Source organism: Strigops habroptila, chromosome 6 (genome assembly GCF_004027225.2).
Source record: "Strigops habroptila isolate Jane chromosome 6, bStrHab1.2.pri, whole genome shotgun sequence".
NCBI classification, from domain to species: domain Eukaryota; kingdom Metazoa; phylum Chordata; class Aves; order Psittaciformes; family Psittacidae; genus Strigops; species Strigops habroptila.
Window position 1 is genome coordinate 63,089,247 of NC_044282.2, and position 24,518 is coordinate 63,113,764.

The window sequence follows — 24,518 nt, forward strand, 5'->3', positions numbered from 1 at the left end:
GCACAATTTTGCATGATAAAACCACCACAGTTGTCCTCTAAAGGTAATTTGCAAAGGAGAAAAAAGGGGATTTGCCCTTTCTGCCTCCCTGCCATTCTAGAGGTGGATAGAGAGAACCTGAAAGTGACTTGAGAGTTTTTCTGATAGTTTTTACATTAGAAATTCAAGTCCTGCTTCATCTGGGAAACAATCTGGTAACTCAAGAAGGAGTGAAATTACACCATTAGAGAGGAAGCCAGCAGTGGAGAGCTGTTTATACTGCCATGTGTGGCTTTTTCATAATGTCCCTTTAATTCTAATGGCTTTGGAGAAAAGGATGGCTTTGACCCTGCTCACCCCTTAGCCACTGATCTGGAGATGGAAGCTCCCTGTTCCCTGAGAAGCCCAGCAGTGCCTCTAGCACCACAAGGACTGGCGCTGATGAGTGCTAAATTAAAGACAATCAAACAAATAAGAGAGAGAAGCTACTTTCAGGTTTCTTTGTCCTCCAGAAAGAATTAAAAATGCCATGTCAGTGAAAGAAAAACAATCCTAACTGTGGTGGTTCTTCTTCAGGTTCCTTGCATTCCCATTCGTGGTGCCCAGACCTGTAGTGTGTCCTCCTGAGCCTTCCTGGCGATGGTGGCTGTGTCTGGCCAAGCCACACCGGTGGCCCTGGCCACCCTTCTGCTCTGGCTGCCCACTGATGATGGAGGGGACTGGGGTGGGCAGCATCAGTAGGGGCTTTCTCTTAACAGATTTTGGCTATCCTTGGGGAAAATGCTCAGCACCAACCTCACTTTGGCTTGCAAGTCAACTGTGTTGGCTAATGGGCCTTTGCTGGCAGGACCTGGGGCCAGCCACAGCACCATTGTCCTGGTGTCATTGACTCAGAGGCTCATGGTTCCTCTGTTTCCCAGCTTGTCTTGGGTGAGGAGACCTGGGGTCAGCAGGACACTTGGTGGTCACAGTGGGTGTTGCATGTTTGGTCTGCTCCGAGCTTGCCCGGGGTGGCCGCAAAGATGCACAGGCCCAAAAGGAAGGTTCAGGAGCTGATCTCCAAACCAGGCTGGAGCTCTGTGCTCTGCAGATGCTGATGGTGTGTTCTGTGTTTCTGGTGATGCAGGCATGGAGGGTCATGCTTACAGTCAAGAGACGTCTCCCCATCCTTTGGAAGCGGCACATTTCAGCCGATACATTCACATCATGCAACTGTGACCGATCTCAACCACCTGCTGACAAAGTGGCTTTCTCCAAACCACCCAGAGGGCTTTCCCCATGGGCACTTGCCTCTTAGGTCATTGCATGTACTGTTTTCCTCCATGTGTTTACTAACAATAGTCAAAGTCAGCAATTTATGGGAGGTTTAAAAAAAAACCACAAGACAAAAGGAAAGCCAATACTCCCCGCTCTTAAGTGTACTGACCTTCTTTGATTTCCTCCCAAATGGTGTCATCATCACGTCACACGCCGGTTATTTCCTCTTGACTTCTACCCCTCGGTGTGCATGAAATGATGAGTGTAGAGCCTCGTGGGGTGCCTTGCGTATGACATGGAGGGGTTCTGCCCTCCAAAAACCACCTTCTGAAAGTACCGCACTGTCTATGGGTGTCTGGTTGCCATTGTGTGCGATGCCGCATGTCATCCTGGGAGGAAATGGCAGGGCACATCATGGGCAAAGGGAGGCACTGTCTGCCTCCCTGTGTTCCTGGCTCTGCTGCTCTTCAGACTGTTACAAAAATTTCCCTTTACAGGCAGGGAATTCAGGGACAGCCATTGCTAGGCTTAGATTAGCATCTCCACGTTCGTTTTCAGGAGTCCAGTTCAGTTTTGTTTAAAATTAAGAGAAATAACCAGGTTGTGGAGTCTGAGGCTGGCAGCTCGCTGCTCTCGGATGCTCACTGGGCTTTTCTTCCATAGCTGCTTAGAAAACATCATGATCGGTTCCAATCACTGGTGATTTTTTTTTTTTTTTTTGGTGCTTAGGAATGTTATTTTTAGTGGAAGGAGCTGAGTGCCCTAATGCATCTATAAATATTTATCAAGGGTGATGAATGGAAAGGAGTGATAAACCCTGAAACCAGCCCTCAGCTTTTCTTCCCGTCTGAACTGATACATGGCCTCAACTCTCGGTGGAAAGTGCTCGTTGGGTACCTACAGCCCTTGGGGAGAAAGAAAATAAACATATGTAGTGGCCACAGATTTGGTTGAATATAAATATTGTGAATGAGCTGTCAAGAAGGAGAGGAAAGTGATGATAACCTGGTGCAGCATGTTAGGTTTAGCCTGCCAAAGAGAGCATGCTCGCAGGGACAGGGAAGGTTTCATGTGTGTTTTCAGATGATTTTGCTGAATGAGGACCTGCAGCAGCTTTGGTTGGAGCACGGAAAATAGGAATGTTTTGCTAGTGGTTGCACTCAGGATGCTGCTGGGGTGGTGAAGGCCATCGGCAGCTGGAGGGGTTATGGCTGTGCAGGCATGGGGGCCTTCCTCCTGCTGACCAGAGGTGCGAGGGGCCAGCGGGATCTCCTGGCACCTCACGTGAGCAAGAACCTGGGGGCTCCCAGCCAAGCCCCACTGGGTCCAGTATCAGAGCCACGGGTGTCTTTCAGGGATGGGGCATCTGCACCAGCAGTAGTGCCGGGGGTGGGGCTGCACCATGGGGTAGCCTCGGCTGGTGACGGGAAGCCATGTGGGATGGTGGGGTGAAGTCATCACCTCCTTAGAAGTGCCACAGCCCAAATCATGGCACAGAAAGGGAAGGCAGGGATGAGTACACATCTCCTTTCCACCATCAGGGAAGCCCTTATCACAGGGGACCATCATGTTTGCTGCTTTTATCCTGTTATTACTCACGCTGCGACTTTCCCTTCTCACTTTTGCTACCCTGACTGCCAGGAGGCGAATCCTCCTGCTGCAGCCACCACCTCATCCACAAGCATCTCTCTGATCCTATGGTCTGGCTGCAGATGGAGGAGATGCAAGGTCGAGCACTCAGAGGGGGAACGTTGGGGAAAACCCCCCTGCCAGGGGTCTTGCAGCCAGCCCTGCCACACTGCAGGGCTCATGGGGGGACATGGATGGGAGGCAGCCATCGCTTCATGGGCTGATGCAAGCTCAGGTACGGCAGGGAGGGTGCTTGTGCCTCTCCTTCTCCCGGTCACAGGGACAGTGATAGCCAGTGGAGCTGGGGCTTTGTTCGGAAAACCTGGCAGAATCGATGGGGTTTTGTACAGATGCAGCCAGGATGTTGTCTGTGTATGTTAAATGTGTCCCTTCGTGCCGTGGCTCTGCATTACCTCACCCATGGTACCATTCATTTTAGCCAGCAAAGCGTTTTAGCAGATGTTTTATATTATTGGTTGGCTGGTGCTGGCGGCTGCCGCGCTGGCTGCTGTGAGAGGACAGCCTTCGCCCAGACACCACCGGAGCAGGAGGAACCTGTGACCCCCCTGATCTAAAGGGTTCTGGAAAGGCTGCAGTCCTGCAGTCAACGTGCACCCTGCAGCCAGCAACAGCAGTCCAGCACTGAGACTGCCAGAGAGCGAGAGCATCTGCTAGCTGGGTCCATGTGTCACATCGCCAAGGCCTCAGCTGAATTGCACTTGACCTCATCAGCCTGCTGCTGTTGGCTTCCCTCCGCCACTGCTTGGAGGTGATGGGGATGATGCCACAGGGTCCTCCCTGTCTTGCCCTGTGGTGCATGGTGATGCCAAGCAGAGCGTGGTTAACTGGCTTGGCCCGTGCCCTGAGCACGCTGTCATGACATGTCACCCAAGGGTGTCATTTAGGGAGGTCACTGCTGGTCTCCAGACCTTGTCAGTGAAGCCCAGCTGGTGCAGGCCGTCCCAGTGCCCCAGGGTTTGCCCTTGACATGCCACTGCTCCTGGCACTGGTCAGTAGTGGGGTAGGCAGTGGTCTCAAAGCACATCTTGGGGCACAGACTGGTCCAGCCAAGCCCAGGAAGTACAAAGACAAGCACGGATGCTGCACCACTTGTGGCCAGCAAGGGTGTTCCTGCAGAAAGGCAAGATGCCCAGGATTATTTTGCACTCCAGTAACACCAGGCACCTCCACTGGTGACATACTGGGACACTCTGTAGGGCAAAAACCACCCAGCACCCCAGCTTGCTTACAGTTAACTTTGGAACCTGCTTATGAACTATTGTTTGCCTTTGGAATAATCGCCTTAAATCTCCCAGGAGGAACAGTTCTGGTTGGGCTTTAATACATGTCCCCAGGCTATGCCCCCCTCCAGTGTTGCTGCACCCCAGCCCTGGCATGTGCAGATTCCCGAGGCCACGGCACCATGCTGGGTACCGACTGCTCCACAGCCGCTCACCCCAGCCCTTGCTCAGCATCCTGGAAGCTCCATGGAAATCTTCTCTGTAGAGCTGGAGAAGCTGCCAGGGCGGAAGCCGGGTGCATGTGCATGTGTGCATGTGCCTGCGTGCGCTGCAGGCAGTGTGTCGCATGCCAGTGCTGCTTTTCAGGAGAGCCACTGCATCCGAGTGTTCCTGCCGGTGACTGCTCAGCTCCGAGGGGATGGCTGGTCCCCAGCATGGACCCAGTGCCTCAGCAGTGATGGGTAGGCATGCTGGCACTGTGGTGCAGCCATGGCAGCTGTAATTAAGCCCCTTTTTAATTCCCACTTGGGCTGAGCATGGCTGGGGCAGAGCTGTGGAGCTCACAGCACCTTCTCGCACTGTACAGAGCCGGCCAGCAGCGCCCATCCAATTCGGATTGAAATGAAACTTCAGTTTTCCTTGGGCAAAACCCACCTGACCCAGCAAGCAAAATGCCACCTAAAAATGTTTTCTCATGGGAAAATTACCTGGACAGAGCCATGTCCCTGCACCGGCATCCCCGGCCACTGCCCTGGTGTTCAGGGTTAAGGCCGGGGAGGGAACCCCCCAGTTTTCATGGGGTAGGGAATAGGACACTGTGCGATATGCCCCATACCCAGCTGGTCTGTCAGTGATGTGTGAGGGGAAGGCAGTGGCTTTGGCCACTCATGCCATCCCTCAGAGGCTCCCCAAGCCCCCACTGTGCCCATGCAAATGGAGTGTCCCCAGCAGCAGAGGCCAGCAGTTGGAATCAGGGACCACACCAAGCTTTGGTGCCATTCCCTATTCCTGACACCGCATGAGTGTGGCTGTGGGTGCAGGAGAGAGCAGGAGCATCCCTGGGAGCAGCTGGCAAACCCATGCTGGAGCCGATGCTCTAAATGTGGGGAATGTCTTTTAACAGAAACCTGTAAACTGGAAGCCATGTTCTGTCATCTGCCAAATATTTAATAAATTCATCTCATCCCTAAGGGGTGTCTCGTCCCTTCACTGCGTGAAAAAAACAGAGATGTTAATGAAAAAAGGGAAAAACAAAATTTTTCGGAGCTCCAAAGCAGCGGGCAGCGTGAGAGCAGCTGCCAGTGCTTCTCTGTGGGTCCGCACAGAGCAGCGGAGCCAGGAGATTACCCACATTTGTCATGGCTGCAGGTCACTGGGAGCAGACAGAGCTGCCTGTGTTCAGAGCTGGGGCATCTGTGCCATCGGCACTGCGCCAGCGCCCCAGCCCAGCTGCCTCTGTCCTGCCAGATGTTCCCCTGCTGCAAACCCTGCACTGTTGGGCACATCTGGAGAGAAAGGGCAAGGGCCGGGCTCGGAGGACAGTGAGGTGGGAGCCACACTGGAGCCCCCATCCCCTCTCAAAGCAGTGCTAGAAACTGGGGAGGCAGGGAGCTGGGGTTTGGGGTAGCAGGGGCCCAACACCCCCAGCAAAGGCTCCAGCAATGGTGGGGCCGTTGTTGCCACTGCTCACCCAGATGTGGAGCCAGTGAAGGAGGCTCATCCCCATCCAGCCCCAGTTTTGGGGTGGCTCACAGCCAGCACCAGCTCTCCCATAGGGATAGCCAGGTCCCGCTGCTGGACCCAGTGGCAATACCTCGTGCCCCCTGCAACCACTGCTGAAGGACCCCCTGGCTCTCACAGTCAACAGGCAGAGCCGCCATGGCTCTGCTTACGGAGAGGAAACCTTAGCCCCCGGAATCCACAGCTTCCCAGGCACAGATGCATCCCCTCCTCTTCCCAGCCCCAATAATTTGGCGCAGCGCTACCCGGCTCCAGGCACTCTTTTGTTTTAGGGATTAGGTGCCTTGGTGGGAAAGATGTGGACCCTTCCCATAGCCGGGGGGTCTTCCGGCTGCTGCCAGGCCTGGGGCAACTCTGTTCCCCAGCCCACATCCCCAGGGTGGCTCTGCTTCCAATCCCACATCCCCAGGGCAGCTCTGCTCCCCATCCTACATCCTGGGATGGCTCTGCTCCCTATCCTGCATCTCTGGGGTGGCTCTGCTCCCCATCCCACATTCCCCAGCTGAGTGTGTGCCTAGGGAGAGAGCAGTGGGTGCTGCATCCCCCAATCCCATCAGCAGTGCCCAGGACCACATGGGGACACAGTTCGTGGTGCCAGGGTGCCCCAGCTCTCCCTCTCTCCCCCACAGAGGGCCCCTGTGGTAGGGACACTGTTCCTGCATCCCCAGGGTCCGTCCCAGAGCACCCTGTGCCTCTCCCGCTGCTCCTTAGCACCCACAGTTCCCCAGGAGCTGCCTGACACCCAGCCTCTGTCATTGGGTGCCTGGGGATCCCATGCTCCAGCCCACACCAGGATAACAGGAATCAGGTGGAGAGGCCAGTAGATGATGACCATGAGTGCTGTGTCCATCACCAGAATATGCTTGCTGCCCTGCGCCCCTTCGAAGGAAGATGCAGGTGCTGTGTGTCACCTGGGTGCTGTGCCAAGGGGGACATGGGTGCTGCATGTGGACACAGGACCTGTTTGCAGGCTGCAGCCAAGGTGCCTGTCCAGTGGCACCCGTGTCCCTGCTCCTGCCCCTATGTTTATTCTACAGGTGATAACACATTTACATCTCATTGGTGCCATATTTAAACCAAATTACCCCCAACCCAAATTACCACCCCACCCTCAGGAGGGGATCAGGTCCTGCTCAGTACGGAGCAGCAGATGGACTCAGCCCCATGGAGATCCCAGGGAGTCCATGCATCCCACACAGATTCCAAGGACTCCATGTGCCCCACGGAGACCCCAGAGTCTCTGTGTACCCTAAGAAGCCCTCAGGAACCCCATGTGCCCCAGGGAGACCCCTGGGACCCCAGGAGCCCCACAGCTGGGCTCAGACATGGGCACCCCTTGCCAGGATCCCCCCAGCCAGAGCCAGGAAAAGCCCCAACCCACCACCCAGAGTGCCCATCCCACTGCTGTAGCACAGTCCATGGCCCCACAATGGGGCCCCACTTCCTGGACACCCAACACCTTGTAGCGTGCAAGACTGGAGTCCATGCACCCATCCTATGGGTCCCTCTCTGGGCGCTGCTCAGGAGCAGGGGGCACAGTAGCAGGACATGCAATGCTGTCCTCTCCTCTCGCCTCCTGCCTGGAGCATGGGATGGGCAGGGGGTCCCATGGGTAACAGAGCTGGGGATCACTGCCCCAGTCGGGGAGGAAAGACCAACCATGGCTGGGTCCATGTCCATGTGGCTCAGACACCTGCAGCCTCCTCCCCTGGTGGCAGCCCCTGTTGTAGCCCCCCCAGGACATCGGGTCGGGGAGCTTGTGTCAGTGCCTGACCCCAGTGCCAGGGCTGCTCCTCATTTACACCATTTAACAGCCACCCTGGGCCACATCAGTCGCTCCAGCTCCATCCATCACCAGGAAATTGATTCTTCCGCTCAGCTACAAGCTGTTGGTGTGACCCATGCCCTTCCCCCCCAGCTCTCCTCCTCCTGCACCCAGCCATGATTTATGGGGATGCAAGGGGAGTGCCGAGTGTGGTTATCGGTGGGCAATCACAGGGCAAACACTGCGCTGAGGTGGGATGCAGAGGGTGCAGCCGCAGGTGCTGGGGAGCCTGGCATGGTGCCTGCCTGGGCTTCACAGGGGCTGGTCCTCACTGGCTGGGGGTCCCGGTTCTTACTGCTCCCACCCACCCTCACACCCACCCTGGCACATGGATGCACCCACTGCGTCACACACACATGCCCTGCACATACACACATGTGACATGGTGTGTCACCTGGGGACAGGCCACCACCACATGCACCCAGTGCCATCAGTGCTCCCACACCCCACATACACCCCCAGCCCGGCTCCCCATGCTCACACCTGCTGCCCTGCTCCAGTGAGGGCTGCAGCATGCCAAGGGGTGGTACAAGCCCCAGTGGCACTTTGGGATGCAGTGCAAGGGACACAGCCCCAGTGCAGCCTCGCAGGATGACTCTGAGCCCCTTCCAGCATCCTTCTCCTGCAGGGATGATGCTGGGTTGGGGACGTCAAGGGGCCAGGGTACAGGGTGTCCATCCTGTCATGCTGTGGGATGCCTGGACCATCGGCCATTTCTGCTGGCTTGTGCAGAAATTTGGTGGCAATTACAAAACCAGGAGCCATCGGCCCTGAAAACAAGGTCAGGCGGGAGGCAGCAGTGGCGGGGAGTGGCAGGGGGAGCGGGAAGGACCAGCCGGCAGATGCTCTTCCTCCCCAGGCTGCAGCAGCAGGAGCAGCACTGTGGGAGCAGCATGTCAGGAATGGCATCGGGACACAGCACAGCGTGCCAGCCCTGCTCAGCAACAGGGGTGCTGAGAGTCCCTGTGGCCATGGCAGCATCATCCCTGCATCCTTTGGAGTCCCTCTGGGCACGCCAGTATCATGCCTGCATCCCTTGGGGACCCTCAAGCCACAGTGGCATCACACCTGCATCATGACAGATGCTGTGGGGCTGGAGCCATGGGGTGGCCCACCCCCTAATCAGGGCTCTCAGGCTTTGCTTTGTCTGAGGGTGCTCATAACCAGACAGAGGGATGCCAAAATGGAGCAAATGCCCCTAATTGCAGAGGCAGGGGGATCTGTGGGGCTCAGGCAGCAACAGGAGCCCCACAGGTAATGCATAGTAATGGCGAGGCTGTCAGCATCGCCAGGGGCCAGGTGACAAATGCCCACTGCAGCGGTTCTGCCGCTTCCTGGGGGAAGCCTCCCCATGGGCACTGCCCATGCTGCCCTCGCTAACTCCACATCACCTTCCACACAGCCCACTGGAGCGGGTGGTGATCACTGCTGGGATGGTATGCTGCACTCCTCACACTCCACATCCCTGCGGCCCGGCAGAGGTGATCCTCACATCAGCAAGGCCACGGGTCAGCCTGGCACACAGTGCTCCAGCCCAGCATGCCATGCTGCTGCCCAACACATGATGCAGGATCAGCTGCTGCTCCCTCTATGGCAGCGCTGAGCAACCAGCTGACCATGCGTCACCAGCTTAATTTGGTGCCCGCCCTCTCAGCAAGATTAATTAATCCAATCCCTGCGCCTGAGCCCCCAGAGAGCTGCTTTCCAAACTGGCAACTGCCAGCAGGAGGAAGTGCCACTGCTCCTCTCGGGGACGAGGCTGAGCTGTCAGAGGCAGGCAACTGCTCAGTTTGGGGGGATCCTGGGGACCTCCACTCTGCCGGGTGCTGCAGGATGGGCTGGAGCAGAGGCTGGAGGAGAAGCACCACTTCCAGCCACCATAAACCCAGCAGGCAGAGGAGCAGGCAGCAAGTCAGGGCCCGGCTGGTTTCTGGTGCTGAACCATCCATGGGACAGGAGATTTACAGCGGGTCAGAAACGCCTTGCTGGGAGCTGCTGCCCTCCTCCCGCTGCCCTGACCTCCCTGTCGCACCAAGATTTAAGTGGGGGATAATTGCACCTATTAGCCAAAATGAAGCTGTCTGTGGTGGTGTGGCTGCTGTAGGAGCTGGCAGGGCAGGAGGGCAGGCAAGCAGCCACGGCTGCCGGTTGAGCCCCCATGGAGAGTGGCAGTGGGGACCATGCCAGGTGCCACAGCCTGCTGTGGGAAATGGTGAGCCAGCTGGAAAGGCCAAATGCCAGCGGATGAGCAGCTCCAAGGGGCTTCTCAGCACAGCAAGAGGCACAGGCTGGGCCAGCCACCCCGGCCACAGGGCTCCCCAGCATTCCAAGGGTCTTTGGGGTCTGCAAAAGCTCCCCGGAAATGCAAAGCACAAAGGGGATCACAGAGCAGCATGTCCATGTTGGAGCACAGAGGTGTTGAGACCTGGCATGGGAAGATGGACAGCCCATCAGTAACCCTCCTCCTCCTGCTCTGCAGAGCCCATGGCCAGCCCCTTGATGGAGCAGAACAGCGCAGCAGCCATGTCTCCACTGCCAGTGGCATTACCCAGAAATGGTCCCGTATCTGTGTCAGGATTTCGCTCGTTCCCCATATACTTAAATTCCCTTTACCATCCCATCACTGCTGACCAGAGCCTCTCTTTGAGTTTTCAGCACCCTGATCAACTCTCTGTCCAGCTTTCTCAGGTCCTCATTTAACTCAGACACCTCCATCCAGTGCTGGCATCCAGCCTCCCTCTCCCACTGGCAAATGCCACTTCTCTGCTGGGCATCACCACCGGCTGCCCTGTGACCAAAAACACCTTTCTTCACACCAGTGCACCCACTGTTTTTCAGTCACCAAGCAGCCCCAGGGAAGGCGCCCAGGTTCGGTCTGTGCAGGCAGCCGGTCACCGGATGGTTCCTCAGTGAGCAGGGGCTGCCCATCCCTGGTGTCCTCCGCTGACCCGGATGTTTCCTTCTTCCCAGCGTTTGGCAGCAGCTTCCTCCTGCCAGGCATGGTGCCTGAGCAGCGATAACAGGATGTGCGCACCATGGCCCCACCGTCAGCCTTGCCGTGAGAGGTGCCATGCTCGGGTGCTCATCGCCAGAGCTTTCCCATCGCCGAGAGTAAGGCTCGGCAAATACCAAAACAGTGGCAGAGCCAGCTTGGTGATGCCAAGGCTGGATGGAACATTGAGCAACCTGGTCTAGTGGAAAGTGTCCCTGCCTGTGGCAGGGGGTTGGAACTAGATGAGCTTTAAGGTCCCTTCCAACCCAAACCATTCTGTGGTTCTATGATTCTATGCCCCAGCAGAGAGGAGCATGGTGTGTGGCCAACACGGTGGGTATCACTGCAGCAGAGTCAAGCATGGTGAAAAGCCTCTTCCTGGCACATATCCCTCAGCAGAGGGTGGGTAACGTTGGGACGGATACTGGGAGCAATGGGGACAACAAGCGGGTAGTGCCAGGAGCAATGGGAATGATATGATTCCAGGAGCAATGGGGACAATGCTGGAAGAAATAGGGATAATGTAGGGAAAAATGCCAGAAAATGGGGATAATGTCAGGAGCAATGGGGACAATGGAAGGGACAGCGCTGGGTGCACTGGGGAAAACACAGTGGGGAAACTGGGGTGCTGCTGGCACAGCTTGTGTGGGAGCCCATCATACAGTCATACTCCCCTGCACCAGTCCCCAGTGAATGGGAGACAAGACCCAGCAAATGCTCTTGGTATCGACTTTTCCTTTTCACTGTGAGTTTCAAAGCAATAGTGGGGGGCAAAATGTTTTTGTTTTGAAAGAGTAAAGTCTTCCATCCCAAAGGCTGTCAGCAAGAGCGGACACAAGGGTGAAACCTCCTGACGGGTGAGAGGAGAGGTGCAGGAAGTGCCGTGATGAGAAGCATCCCACCGGCCCTGCCAGACAGGTGGACAGACAGCCGGGGAAGCAACCCCACGTCACCTGCAGCCCAGATGCCTGGGGAGCTGCTGCCTGCCCCAGCTTCAACCCAGCTGCCTGCACCCACTGCAGTGGGAACCACAGGGAAAACGCAATAATGGAGAAGAGAAGGATCTGAGGAAAATTTAGAGCATCTTCCAGTGCCTAAAGGGGCTGACAAGAAACCCTGGAGAGGGACTTTTGATGAGGGCCTGTAGGGACAGGACAAGGGGGAATGGCTTTAAACTGACAGAGGGGAGATTAAGATGAGATCTTAGGCAGAAGTTCTTCCCTGTGAGGGTGGTGAGGCCCTGGCACAGGTTGCCCAGAGACACTGTGGCTGCCCCATCCCTGGCAGTGTTCAAGGCCAGGTTGGACTTGGAGCTTGGAGCAACCTGGTCTAGTGTGAGGTGTCCCTGCCCATGGCAGGTGTTGGAAATAGACAAGCTTCAAGGTCCCCTCCAACCCAAACCATGCCATGATTCTATGATAGCTGTCTGGACGGGAAACCTGCCCTCCCCTTCCCTCTGCCCCAGACAGAAGCACAGCTCAGGCCTGCTGCCTAACTAACACCAGCATGAGCAGCACCGTGTCCTCTGCTCATCCACAAGAAAGGCCAGGCTCAGCCCAAAGCCTGGCCCAGCACAAAGCCTGGCCTAGCAGTGGGTTAAGGAGCCCCAGCTGGTCGTGGGGCAGTTGGTCTTTAAGGAGACAAGTCAAAAATAGAAACCTGAGCAGGCTGTTAATTGATCATTTAGAGGAAGCTTCCCTGGAGATGCTGTGGTTGAAACATGGTGGGATGGTGCCGCACCGCAGCAGGCATGGGAGATCTGGTGCTGCAGTGCAGCCAGTGCTGCCCCATGTGCAGCACTTCCCAACCCTGCGCCCATCCTGTCGGTCCCTACAGCTGCTCCCTGGAGTGCGGCAACTGCCCCATGGATGACCACACAGGAGAGCGCCCGGCTGTGGAGCTGGGGCCCTGGGATGATCCAGCAGGAGAGAGCAATGATGGATCCTCAGCACTCCTGGATGCTGCTGTGAACCCACCCGCAGCCACATATACCTTCAGCCATATGTACCTGCAGCCACAGGTACCCACAGGTGTACCCACATGCAGACATGTACAGATATATGTACTTCCAGCTATACATGCAGATATTCCTACATGGAGCCATACCTTCATGTAAATCTACTGATGTGCAGCTATACCTACTTGCAGATACACATATATCAAGCTCTACTTGTGCAGATATATCTACATGGAGCCACACCTACATATATATATGTACATACATAGACATGCACATATATACATATATAGATATGTACATATATGCATATATACATATATATGTATATACATGTATGCATATATACATGTATGCATATATACATGCATACATATGTATATATCTATATGTACATATATCTACATAGGTACATATATAAATATGTACCTATATAGATAAGCATCTATATAGATTTACACCTATATGCAAATATATGCATATATATATAAATATGCATATATCTCCATAAAGATATATATGTATATATATACACACATATGTATAGGTGAGACACTGGAACAGGCTGCCCAAGGAAGCTGTGAATGCCCCATCCTTGGCAGTGTTCAAGGCCAGGTTGGATGGGGCTTTGAGCAACCTGGTCTAGTGTGAGGTGTCCCTGTCCATGGCAGCGGGTTGGAACTAGATGATCTTAAGGTCACTTCCAACCCAAAACATTCTGTAATTCTATGATTCTATGATTCTATACCTATGCAATGTTACACCAGCATGGAGCCAATCCTACACGCAGCTATCCCTAATACCACAATGCGCCTACCAGCAGCTTTACCTGTGGCAGGGCTCTGTAGCGGAGCTGCCCACATTCTGTGCCGCAGGCAACGCTGCCTGTTGGAGCGGCACAGGCAGCGCGTGCTGCACAGGACCGGTGCGTGCCCGGGCTGCTGCCAGGCTGGCTGCTGGCCAGTGCCGCCAGCACAGTCACCTGCAGTGCTGCAGCATGAGGTGTGGGGAGGCCACGGGTGTGCCAGCATGGCTGTGCCAGGGCACGAAGGTGGCTCTGCCAAGCAGCACTGCAATTAGGCCAGGGCTTCAGGATATGGAAAACAATTCCTGCAGCATGGCAGATTCTGCCAGAGCCAAGAGCTGCAGCAAACCCAAGCAGGGTGCTAATGCCAGCATCACCAATGCCCCTCACTGCAGGAAAAGTCCTGCCAGCCCCAGCACAGCCCATGCCACAGCTGCAACGAAGCCTCTGTGGCTCAACATGGCAGGATGCTGGAGACCTGCCAGCCAACACCGTTGTGTGTGCTGCTCAGGGCACCCTGGGGCACGTTAAGCAACTGGAGAAATGGGGTTTGCTGGGGTTGAGCTGTGGCAGCTTTCACAGGGAGCACATGTGGAGAGCACAGCAAAGCCCACCACCTGAGTCCTGGGGTTGGGGCAGCCGGGGTGCTGGGGTTTAATCAGCTGATGATAGCATCCTGGCACAGCCCAGAGCCAAGGGCCAAACCAACTGGGCTCTTGTTCATCCCAGGAGTCCCGCATACCAGTCTGCCACTGCGCCTGGCTACACTGGCACTACAGGGAGCTGGGGCAGATCCTCTATCTTGTGTGCTTGGGCAATGGCACACCACTGCTTGCTGCACCCAGGCCTGGCTCTGGAAGCACCCAGGGCCTCACCATTGTGGACATGGCCATCGGCAGCTGGCACTGCTGCCAACCCCACAGGACCCTGCCTGTGTGGTTTGGTGGGGTCGACCCCAGCACAGCAAGCAACCAGACACTGACTCAAATACATGCACTGGGTCTGCTGCTGCTGACGCAGAGTGAGCACTCTGTGTGCTGCTGGCTGCGCACAGGGAGGTACCGGCAGAAGCAGGCAGCCTGTCAGTCTTTGCCATAGCTCTGGGCCAGTGGGCAACTGCTCCTTTCCAGCCTGGAACAAAGGGACATGTGGAGGGCTCCTGCAGGAGACCCACAGGAACATGAGAGAGGGGAGAAAGGAAGGAGGGAGCAGCCTTTCCCTGCAGAAGCGAAGGAGGCTGCCTATTAAGTCAGAGGAATGCAACATTAATTATTATTATTAATTAATGTCTTATTTTACAGTGCCCCCATGTGCATTAGGTGCCTTCCAGCACTGAAGGCAAGCCAGGGCCCTGCCTGAAGGGTTCCTCTCAGGGATGCAGCCCAGCATGGCAGAGCAGAGCAGCACAGCACGGCCAGGGGCAGGATTGGGGCTGCAGAAACATGGCCGGGTACTGCCAGGCACCACTGTGCCCATGCCAGGGGCTGTGTATGCCAGCCTGGGACCCTGGGCACTTGTCCAAGTGGTACCAAGATGCTCCCTGGCTGGCCTCCCCCAAGGTCACCCCATCCTCAGCACCCGACAGTGCCGGCTTTGGCATGTGGCCCTGGTCAAGTACAGGCTTTGGTGGTGCAACCCATGCACGGTGTCAGGGGCAGCATCACAAACATACCCTGGTGCCCACCATGACTGGAGGGACCCAGCAACTTCACCCCAGATCTCCAGGAACCTGTATCAGTCCCCAGGAAACCTCAGGTGTGTTTACAAAGCATGAGACTCAAAGACATCATGATTGCCGAGTCCTTTGATTCAGCATCTGCTTTCTGAGCTTTTGTGGTGTATCGGTGCCCACCAGGCTTTGAGCCTCTCAAGGAACTACCATGCAAATACCTCGCAGGGGAAGGTGCCCTGAGGATATTTCAGTCCCCACTCAGCCCCAGCATCCCCCTGGCAGCCTCTGGCCAGGAGAGGAACTGGAGGTCTTCATCCAGCCCCTCAGCATGGGGCTGGTGTGGGGTGCAGGAGCACGGGACATGGGTGCCCAGCGAGCAGAGGCTCCTGGAGACATCCCAGCAGTGCCTGATGGTGCCTCCTGCAGGTCAGGGCTTGCTGGGGACAGGGGGATCACAGCTGGCATCAGCATGGGGAGAGGGGATAGAGCCAGTGCAAACCATAAGACAGGTCCCCACAGCTCTGCATGGCACAGCATGGCTCAACACTGCATGGCACAGCTGGCATTGCCCAGCTCACCATTGCCCAGCATGGCTTGCTTTGGCATGGCACTGCATAGCTCAGCATGGTTCCCAGCCACAGGCACAGCTCAGTACAGCATGGCTTAGTACGACATGGCTCAGTGTGACAGTGCGCAGTTTGGCACAGGTAGACACCATGGCACATGGCACGGCTCAAACTTGCACTGCATGGTGCTATGCTGCACAATTTGGCTCTGCCTAGCTCGGCATGGCTGTGAGCTCACCACTGCGCTGCATGGCACAGTGCTGCATAATCCTGCTTGACTTGGCATAGCTTGGCACTGCTTGGCACTGTTTGGCACAGCACAGCACTGTGTCGCTTGACAGTGCATGGCACAGCTTGGCATGGCACAGTGCTCCTTGGCTTGGCATGGCTTTGCCTGGTGAGCTGGCACTGTTTGGACCTCCACACACAGTTCAGCAATGCTAGGCTCAGCTCAGCACTGCAAAGGACTGCAGGCCTGGCTCAGCTTGGGCCTGCCCACCTTAGGCCAGCACAACATGGCACAGCTCAGTTTGGCTTGGCTTGGCCCAGCATGGGTTGCTTTGGTCTGGCTTGGCAAGGCACAGCTGGCATTGGCTTGACCCAGTCTGACCCAGCCTGGTTCAGCTCAACTTGGCTCTCTATCACCCAGCCCAACTTGGCTTGGGTCTGCTTGGCCCAGTCCAGCCCGGCTTGGCTTGACACTGCACAACCTTTGACTACACTTGGCTTGGCCCAGCCCGGCTTGGCTTGGTCTGGCATGGTCTGGCTTGGCACAGCACGGCTTGGCACGGCACAGCACAGCTCGGCTTAGCCAGGCTCAGCAAGGCCCAGCATCGCCCGGACTGGCCCAGCCCAGCCGCGCCCCGCACATCCCGGCACACCCCGGCCCGGCACTGCCTGCAGCTACGTTGTCCCGGCCCGGCCGGGCTCGGCTCGGCTTGGCCCGGCGGGGCCGGTCCCGGCCCGGTGGGGCTGGACTGCGCTCAGCGCGGCGCGGCGGGCGCTAGGACCGCGCGGCGGGCGGGCGGCGGGCGGCGCGGCTCGGTGCTGCAGTGGAGGCGGCGGCGCTGCGGGAGGAGGCCTCGCCGGGCAGCGCAGCGGCGGCGGCTCGGCACGGCTCGGCACGGCTCGGCACGGCGCGCCGGGCCCGCACCGGCCCAGGTAACGGCCCCGCGGCGGCGCGGACACGGGTGGCCTCCGCGGACCCCCGGGATGGGACACCCCCCGCTCGGCAGCCCCTGCCTCGGCTCGGGAAGACTCGGCTCGGTTCGGCATGACTCGGCTCGGTTCGCCTCTGTTCGGCTCGGTTCGGCTGCGTTCGCCTGGGCTCGGTTCGGTTCGGTTCGGCTTCCTCCGGCCCGTCCCGCACAGCCCGGCGGGCGGCCCGCATCCCCCGCGGACGCCCCAGCCTCGGACCCGTCCCGTGTGTCCCTGTGTTCCCCGTCCCCCCACGACCCCAGGGGCATCGCGGCGGCGGGCGGGGGCTGCGGCGGGGCCGGGCCGGGGGGCGCAGCGCAGAGCAGGAAAACATGGCAGCGGCCGGGCCGCCACCCGTCGGGCCGGGCCCGCCTCGCCCCCCCCCCGGTCCCCGCGGCCACCCCCGCTCCCGGCCCGGCCCCGCTTGGCGGGCGGGTGGCTCGGCTCGGCTCGGCTCGGCGCGGCCCGGCGGGCCCGGCCCCCGCGGCGCCGCCGTGTCCTTGAGCGCCGCGCCGGGCGGCTGAAGGGCAGCGCGGGGCCCCGGCCCGGCCCGCTCTCGGCTGCGAGGCCGCCCGGGAGTGTCACCGCCGAGGACGTGTGTCCCTGCCCCGGCCCATCGCAAGGCACCGGAGACCCCCGGGGCGAGACCCCGCGGGGCTACTGCCGCCAAGGCTGCCCCCGCCGTGGTGCAGGGCCGCTTCCCGCAGCCCCCGGCCCGGCGCTGCCTTCCCCCGGGCGGCGGCGGCAGCAGCAGAAGCAGCAGCGGCAGAGCTGCCCCGGGGGTCCAGCTGCCCAAAGTTGTGAGGTTTGCCCCGATCTCCCCCCTGCGGGAAGCAGAAGCGCCGCAGACCCCGGCAGGGACGGGGCGGCGCGGGCAGAGGCCTGGCAGTGCTGCCTGCCCCCTGTCTGCCCGCTGCCTTCCCGCTTCCCGGCCCCACCGGGGCTGCCCACTTGCTTCCCCCTTTCCTCTCGCTTTTATTTTTCCTCTCCCCCCTTCGTTCTCGTGTGTTCATGTGTGCGAACCTGTGGGCAAATGAAATTTTCCTCTTCGCTCAGTTCCTCTTTCTTTATTTCTTCCCTTTGTGTGACGTAGATGGTGTCACCGCGGGATTGGCGTTCGGTGCTTGCATTGCTGCACCGAGTGCGCGGTGGCAGGAGCCGGCTGCAACGGCGGGTGCCCGCATCCCGCCTGGCCGTGCCAGCGGATGCCCTTCGCCCGTCCTGGCGGGGACACCCAGATGGGGGCACTGGGACCAGCCCTGAGCAAACCCCTCAAAGCCGGGCAGCTGTGGCAAGGCAACGGGAGTGGATGTTGTCTCCCGGCAGCTCCCGCGCCTGCACTGGCCTTTCGTGCTGAGTCAGCTCGAAACTTCCTAGCGGGAGCCTCTTTTCATGACACGCAGCACCCACTGCCTCTCGAGGAAAGGCAGGATGCTGGTGTCAATGCCACTTGCTGCCCAGTGAGGCTGCAGCCCAGGCATTCCCCTGGCTATCTGCATGCCCGCTGAGCTGCCGAGCACAAGTGACAGCTGTGCCTGAAATGTGGTGGTGGCCGCTGCTTCGGCCCCACTTCACAGCAGGGCTGCCACAGAGCCTCTGTGCTGTGCTGGGGCAGCCACTTGGGGACCTTGGGGTGCTGGTTTTCGAATGGGTATTTTTAGGACTGTACATCTGCACATCCCTGCCTGATGCCTTCCCATGGGCTCTGCCTGCACCGCTGCCTACCCTGAGCAGGCCAGGCCAGCAGCGAGGTGCGGCTCCCTGCAGCATCTGGAGGGGAAAGCGTATGGGCTTGCCAGGTAACCGCCAGCACGCGTGTGCATGCGCCCAGGACACACGTGTGCTGGGAGCACACATGCTGCGGTGGCTCCAGCACTGCCAGAGGAGCCAGCAGTGTTTGGGTGTGTGATTTTGTCGGGTTGGAGCTGTCTGCTGTCTGGTTTGCTCTCGAGGTTGTGGGTTGGTTTGGCTTTTTGACATCATTTGAACTGGCAAATCACCGAACCTGGCCGGAGGGGTGTCAGGCTGAGCCGCTGTCCCGCTCTCACACTGCGCTCCCACCGCAGGGCTCGGCACACGCGGGAACGCGCCGCCGGCACCGGTTGGGCCTGTTCGCGCCCTTAACTGCCATTCCCAGTTCAAAGCCCGACACTGGTTGCCAGCTGAATCGCCGGCGCCCTGCTCCCGGCCCCGCAGCCCTGCCAGCTGGAGGGTTTCCGCCCTGCCCAGGGCTCTGCCTACAGCGGCACTTGCTCACCGTAATCACATCATCTCTCGGCCTGTTTTTTCCCCCCGATAAGCTGCGCACGCCGGGCTCCTCAGCTCTCTATGGCAAGGCGTTCCTATTGGAGCTCGGCTGCGGCTTCTTCATGAACTCCTATCCCACCTGCAGAACAGCACCATGTCCTGATACTGGCGTCTTCCATGCATGCGGCCATCCTGTCCTGTCCCATGGGCAGTTTCATCTGCTCCTGGCCCTTTCTGGTGCTCCTCCTCTGCAGGTCCCGCTCTGTTTGGGGCTGCAACCTGTGTTTCAGTTTGCTCATGGTGATGTATTGCTCCCAGGGGTGCAGGGCAGGACAGTGCATCCAGTGCAAGGCAGTGCATTGCTCACAGGGGTGCAGTTGAGGGCAGTGTGTCACTCCCTGGGGTGCAGCACAGTGCAGTGCATTGCACCTTGAGGTGCAGTGCAGAACCCTACATTGCTGCCTGGGGTGCAGCAAAGGGCACTGCATTGCTCCCTGAGGTGCACTATTGTGTAGTGCATTACTCCCCAGGGTGCAGCATGGCACTAGTGCAGTGGTGCCAACCAACCTGGGGTCCCCCTTCTGCACCGGGTCTGTTTTTAGGACACCCGGGCACTCACCAGCACCTCATCCCCTCAGAACCCCTGCAGGACCCAGCAGCAGTTCCCCAGCGGCTGCAGCGAGGGCAGGAGCCACTGCACATGTGGCTGGGCGGGCAGGCGGGCACTTCCGTGCCCGCCACGTGCACCCCCAAGCAGCGTGGCCAAATATTTTGCTCGTAAGTTACAATTACGGGGGATGAGGTCAACACTTTGCCCGCAGTGGTGGTTTCGGCGCAACCATCTGTCGGAGGCGATCGCAGGGGAGCTGCCGCTGCTCAGCTCAATTTTGGGACCCGAGGGACGCCCACCCTGTCCCCAGTTGCCCCTGCCAGCAGCACCCACGCCGCAGGGGGGCTGAAGGTGGGGGGGAGCACCCCGCCATGAGTCAGGGGTGGGGGGTGCAGGGGGTGGGGGGTGACTCACGGCCGCGGCTCCCATCCCCTCTGACTCAATCCTGAAGTTCTTCCCTGGCGCTGGGAAGAAGAAGGAGGAGGAGGAGGAGGAGCGCGGCTGCCCGGGGGTGGCGGTGACTCAAAGTGACAACAACAATAATAATACGCTGCGGCACTTGTCACGGGAGAGGCGTTTGGACAGGGTCCCTCGTGCGTCCCCACCGCCAAAGGTGCACGAGGGACCCTGTCCAAGCCTGGTGCGTGTCACCGCACCAGGGGATGCTGCACGCAGGGTCACATCAGGACAGGAACGGGGGGGAGACACTGCGGTGCAGGTGTCACCCACCACCGGCATGGGGGGCTGTCGGGGACCCCAGTCGCTGTCACCTAAAATGGCCGTTTAGGTTCCTGCAGGTTCCCGGCTGCGGCACGGAACGGCAGGCGCCAGCAAGGTCCCTGAATATAAAAAAGGCGGGTTTTGGGTTGTTTTGTTTTTTTTTTTTTTTGTCAATGCTGCGTGTCTCATCCATCCATCGCAGGTAACCTACTTTGGAACGCCTCTGCCGCGCGGCGAGCGTGACTCGCCGGGGCCCTGCCGTGCGGGAGCGGCACGGCGCGGGTTGGGGCTGCCGGTTCCCCCGCTCACCGTCAGCCGTAAGGTCAGCCCGAGCAGTTAAATAGGGAGGCAGGAGGGAACGCGGCGAGTCCCTCCCCGCGCTTCGGCGGCGAACAAGCAAGCGAGCGCCGGACGAGGGTCTGTCCCCGCCATCGCCGCTGCCGCCACCAAGCCATCCGCATCGGCGAGGGGATGCCCCGGCGCTGCGGGAGGAGGGTGTCAGCGGCCTAGCGTGAGGGCACGGTGCCGCAGCCCCTCATCCCATCCCATCGCGCTGCAGCAGGCAAGCCTCAGCCGGGTAAGAGCGCAGAAGAGCAGCGCTGGTACTGACCGGGGGCTATCGTGGTTCCTGCATGTCCCCTCCTGGGATGGCCACACTTGCCCCACGGTGCCGGTGGTGGGGCTGGGGGAGTGGGAGGCAGCCGGTGCCGCCGGCTTCTCGCTGTCTTTGTTCGGCGGCTGCCGGCCCGGGGCTGCCGCGGGGTTTGTACGCAGCCCAACTATTTTTAGTGCGTTTGGAGACCATGTTTGCTGGAAGCGAATCAAAGCCCGCGAGCTGGCCCTTCGGCAGCGCCAAGCGGCGCGGCTCGCGGCCGCGCGCTACCCAGGCACCAGGGATGCTGGAGGGGGGCGCTCGCCCGTCCCCCTGGGGCTGCCAGAGGGACCCTGGTGCGGTGGGGCTGGCCTGGGGGGCTGTGGGCGGCCGAGATGTTTTCTGGGGCTGTGAGGACGTGCAGGCAAGTGGTGGCAGCGGCAGCAGTGCTGCAGGGCAGGGCAGTGCAGACAGGGGTGCTCCAGGCAGTGGGGACACCAGGGACATCAAGACCACTGAGTGCCTCTGGGCACGGGGGGGGCCCTCGGTGGGGTAGGGCACCTCTGCCTCGGAGGTGCCTGTGTGCAGCTGGGGTGTCCCCGCATGCTTCCCAGCAGCACGTGTCCTCCCGTGGCCACAGCCGGGGCTTTGCCAAGCCACAGCATGGTGGGAGCAGGACTGGGGGCACCAGGGGGCATGAGCAGGGCCCCCCGGCACCCCAAGGAGGCAGGTCACAGGAAGGGACATGGAGCCAAGGTGCCACACTGTGCTGTGCCATGCTGTGCCAAACGCTGTGCCATGCTGTGCCTAGCAGCGTGCTATGGTGCTGGTGGCACAGCAGCTGCCAGAGGGGTGCCTGAAGCGGCAGCATGTGGGTGCTTGGGGTGCTCGATGCCAGCCACGGCACGTCACCAAGGGACATCATGGTCCTTGGGGTGCTGGTGTGGGGCAGAGGCCACCAGCGGCTGGGATCAAGTGTGTCAGGCCGGGGGCAAAGGAACTCTACAGGTGACAGGCCCTACGTGACAGAGGGCTTGTGAGGACAGTGTCCTGGGATAGGGACAGGGACAGGGCACAGGGCCTCCCCTGGGGAGCTCCCTGAAATGATGAAACAGAGGGATGGGGAAGCCCTTGCCCTGCTCCCACCGGCTCCCACAGGGCTGGGTGGGGGATGTAACCTGCACTCCACATCCCCATCCTACACCCTGCACTGCTATCCTGCGCCCAGCACCAGCAGCCTGCATCCCCACCCCGCATCTCCCATCCCTATTCTGCACCCCAGGTCCCATCCTGCACCCTTATGCCGCATCCTGTACCTGCACCCCACACTCCAACCCTGCACCCCCAACCCACACCACCATCTCACCCGCTGCCTGCACCCCTGCCTGCATCCCTGCCCGCATCACGCCCCAGCCCTGCCTGCCAGAGGGGCCGTGCTGGGGGAGCTGGGGCAGGGGCAGCCACGCTCCCACCCATCTCCCACCCTTGGGCCCCCAGCCCAGCACCCTGAGCGCCAGGGGGGCCCATGCAAGCGGTGGTGCTGCTGCAGGACTGGGGGAGGCTGCAGCCCCGGCGCTCCACCCCCCCCCCGCCTCGCAGGCAGCCCCCGCTGCAGGCAGCCATGGGGACTGGAGGAACGTGTCAGGTTTTGAGTTTCTGTTCCTAGGAGCGGCGGCCCTGCCTGCCCAGCAGCCCCCCGCCCCGCCGCTGGGAACGGGCTGCGGCTGGAAAGCTCTAGAAACAAATTGCAGCTCCGGTGCCAAAGGCAACAGCAGCCTCGGCCATGGCTAATGCAGGCAGCGTTTGCCATAGCAACAGGTGCTGGGGCTGACGCCTCCTCCGCAGCCCCTGCCTGCACCCCGCACCCACCCCTGCACCCTGCATCCCGCACCCCAACCCCTGCAGAATGCACCCCACCCTCTGCACCCCACCCCCTGTACCCCCACCCCTGCAGAATGCACCCCACAGAATGCACCCCACAACCTGCACCCCGCACACCAACCCCTCCAGAATGCACCCACCAAGCTGCCCCCTGCTCCCCACTCTGCCCAATGCACCCTGCAGAATGCATCCCACACCATGCATGCTGCACCATGCACCCTGCACCGCTGCACTCTGCACCCCGCACTGTGCAACTTGTACCCCATACTCTACACCGTGCACACCACAACGTGCACTGTGCACCCCGCACTGGGCACCATCATGCATCGCAGACCCCACACCACCCCGTGCACCCTGCACCCTGCACCCCGCACAGGCCAGGGGTGATGCTGGGGACAAGGGCCTGGCCCAGCCCAGTTGAGTCAAGGTTGTGGCGTGTTAATAATTGCCGGGGGCTGGGGCGCGGTGCGGCAAGCCAGGGGTGCCAGGGCCGGTGCTCCCCCCTCACCCCGGCCCTCTCTGCTTCCCACAGGGGCAGGAGGATCCAGGCAGGCAGCAGGACACAGGGGCTGGCCGCGGCGGCAGGCAACGGCTCCCGGATTCCCTCCTTGGCACGGAGAGCCGGAGCACAGAGGCAGCAAGGTCTGCTTTGGTGCTGAAGGGGCACCCATCCCAGGCACCTGCACTCGTTCCCCACCATGCCGTCCAGCGGGACCCTCGAAGCCAGCAGCCCCACTCCGAACCGCGAGGTGCTCGACACGCACAAGGTAGGGACCTGCTGCGACTCCGCCGGCTCTCAGTAGGTGGGGGGCTGCCTGCCGAGGGGGCCCTGCTTGTGCTGCGGCCGATCCCATTGCTGGCCTTGGCTGCGGTGCCAGGGCAGTGGTGGGCTCTGGGGGTCTGGCTTGCCCCTGGTCAATGCTGGCTGCCATGCAGGAAAAGGGGATACAGAGTCCTCTCTGGTGTGTGCCAGTCATGCTTCCACCTTGATGTGGTGGGGAGTGTGGTGCCGGGCACAGGGAGCCCTGAGCCACAGCCGGGATTAGTGCGGATTGAGCTATTCCTGGCAGTGGGGGAGCGCAGGGAGGGGATGGGGAAGTAGAGACCTGCTGTCACCTACTGCTGGTGGCCAGGGCTGGAGCAAGCCTGGCTGTGGGCTGTGGGTGTCCCCCAGATTGGGGCTGCCCCAGCTCTGATGGTTGTGTGGCAATGGGGTGGGTGGCGGGTGCATGTCCTGGGCTGCGGGGCAGCAGGAAGGGGACATGGGGTGGGTATAGCCTCACCACTGCCAGGCTCAAGCCCTTGTGCCAGTCTTGCTCCCCTCATGGGGGTCCCACTTCCTGTGGGGTTCGGGGTCTCTGCACCTCCTCCTGCCTCCCCATGTGCAATGCCTAGTCTTGGAGGGACTGGAGGGTGCACACAGTGCATGCTTGCGTTCTCATTGCCACACCATGTGTGAGGCTTGTGGCTGTAACAGATGGACCCCAATCCTCAGCATGTGTCCCCCTGCGTTCCTGGCTGGAACACAGCTCTGTAGGAAGGGGTGACACCAAACCACCCTGCCTGCCACGAGATGGAGCGGGGCTGAGCAGGGGCTAGGGCATCCCC

The 24,518-nt window shown here is 59.8% G+C and overlaps 3 protein-coding genes across 14 annotated transcripts in view; 2 read left to right on the forward strand and 1 right to left on the reverse strand.

The window, feature by feature from the left end:
• Positions 1–5,296, forward strand: part of DTNB (dystrobrevin beta) — a 196,097-nt gene extending 190,801 nt beyond the window's left edge. For all 7 annotated transcript variants that reach the window (XM_030491008.1, XM_030491010.1, XM_030491011.1 and 4 more), the window contains one exon: positions 1,106–5,296. The gene's annotated coding sequence lies outside the window, so the exon portion shown is untranslated. The remainder of the gene's footprint in view (positions 1–1,105) is intronic.
• Positions 5,297–16,666: 11,370 nt separating this feature from the next.
• LOC115610120 (collagen alpha-1(I) chain-like) lies at positions 16,667–22,432 on the reverse strand. The gene is made up of 7 exons (XM_030491185.1): positions 22,346–22,432; positions 21,048–21,247; positions 20,649–20,919; positions 19,900–20,062; positions 18,586–18,630; positions 17,964–18,081; positions 16,667–17,684 (listed from the first exon to the last, which is right to left on the reverse strand). Exons 1-7 carry the CDS (start codon positions 22,430–22,432, stop codon positions 16,667–16,669), a joined length of 1,902 nt encoding a protein of 633 aa, XP_030347045.1.
• The window catches only part of DNMT3A (DNA methyltransferase 3 alpha), a 48,695-nt gene continuing 40,862 nt past the window's right edge, over positions 16,686–24,518 (forward strand). For 4 of the 6 annotated variants that reach the window (XM_030491196.1, XM_030491199.1, XM_032920027.1 and 1 more), the window contains exons 1-3: positions 16,686–16,824; positions 20,640–21,014; positions 23,443–23,677. In XM_030491196.1, coding sequence (XP_030347056.1) covers positions 23,609–23,677 — 69 coding nt within the window. In that variant the 5' untranslated portion in view covers positions 16,686–16,824; positions 20,640–21,014; positions 23,443–23,608. The remainder of the gene's footprint in view (positions 16,825–20,639; positions 21,015–23,442; positions 23,678–24,518) is intronic. The other 2 variants (XM_030491198.1, XM_030491197.1) reach the window with 2 other exon arrangements.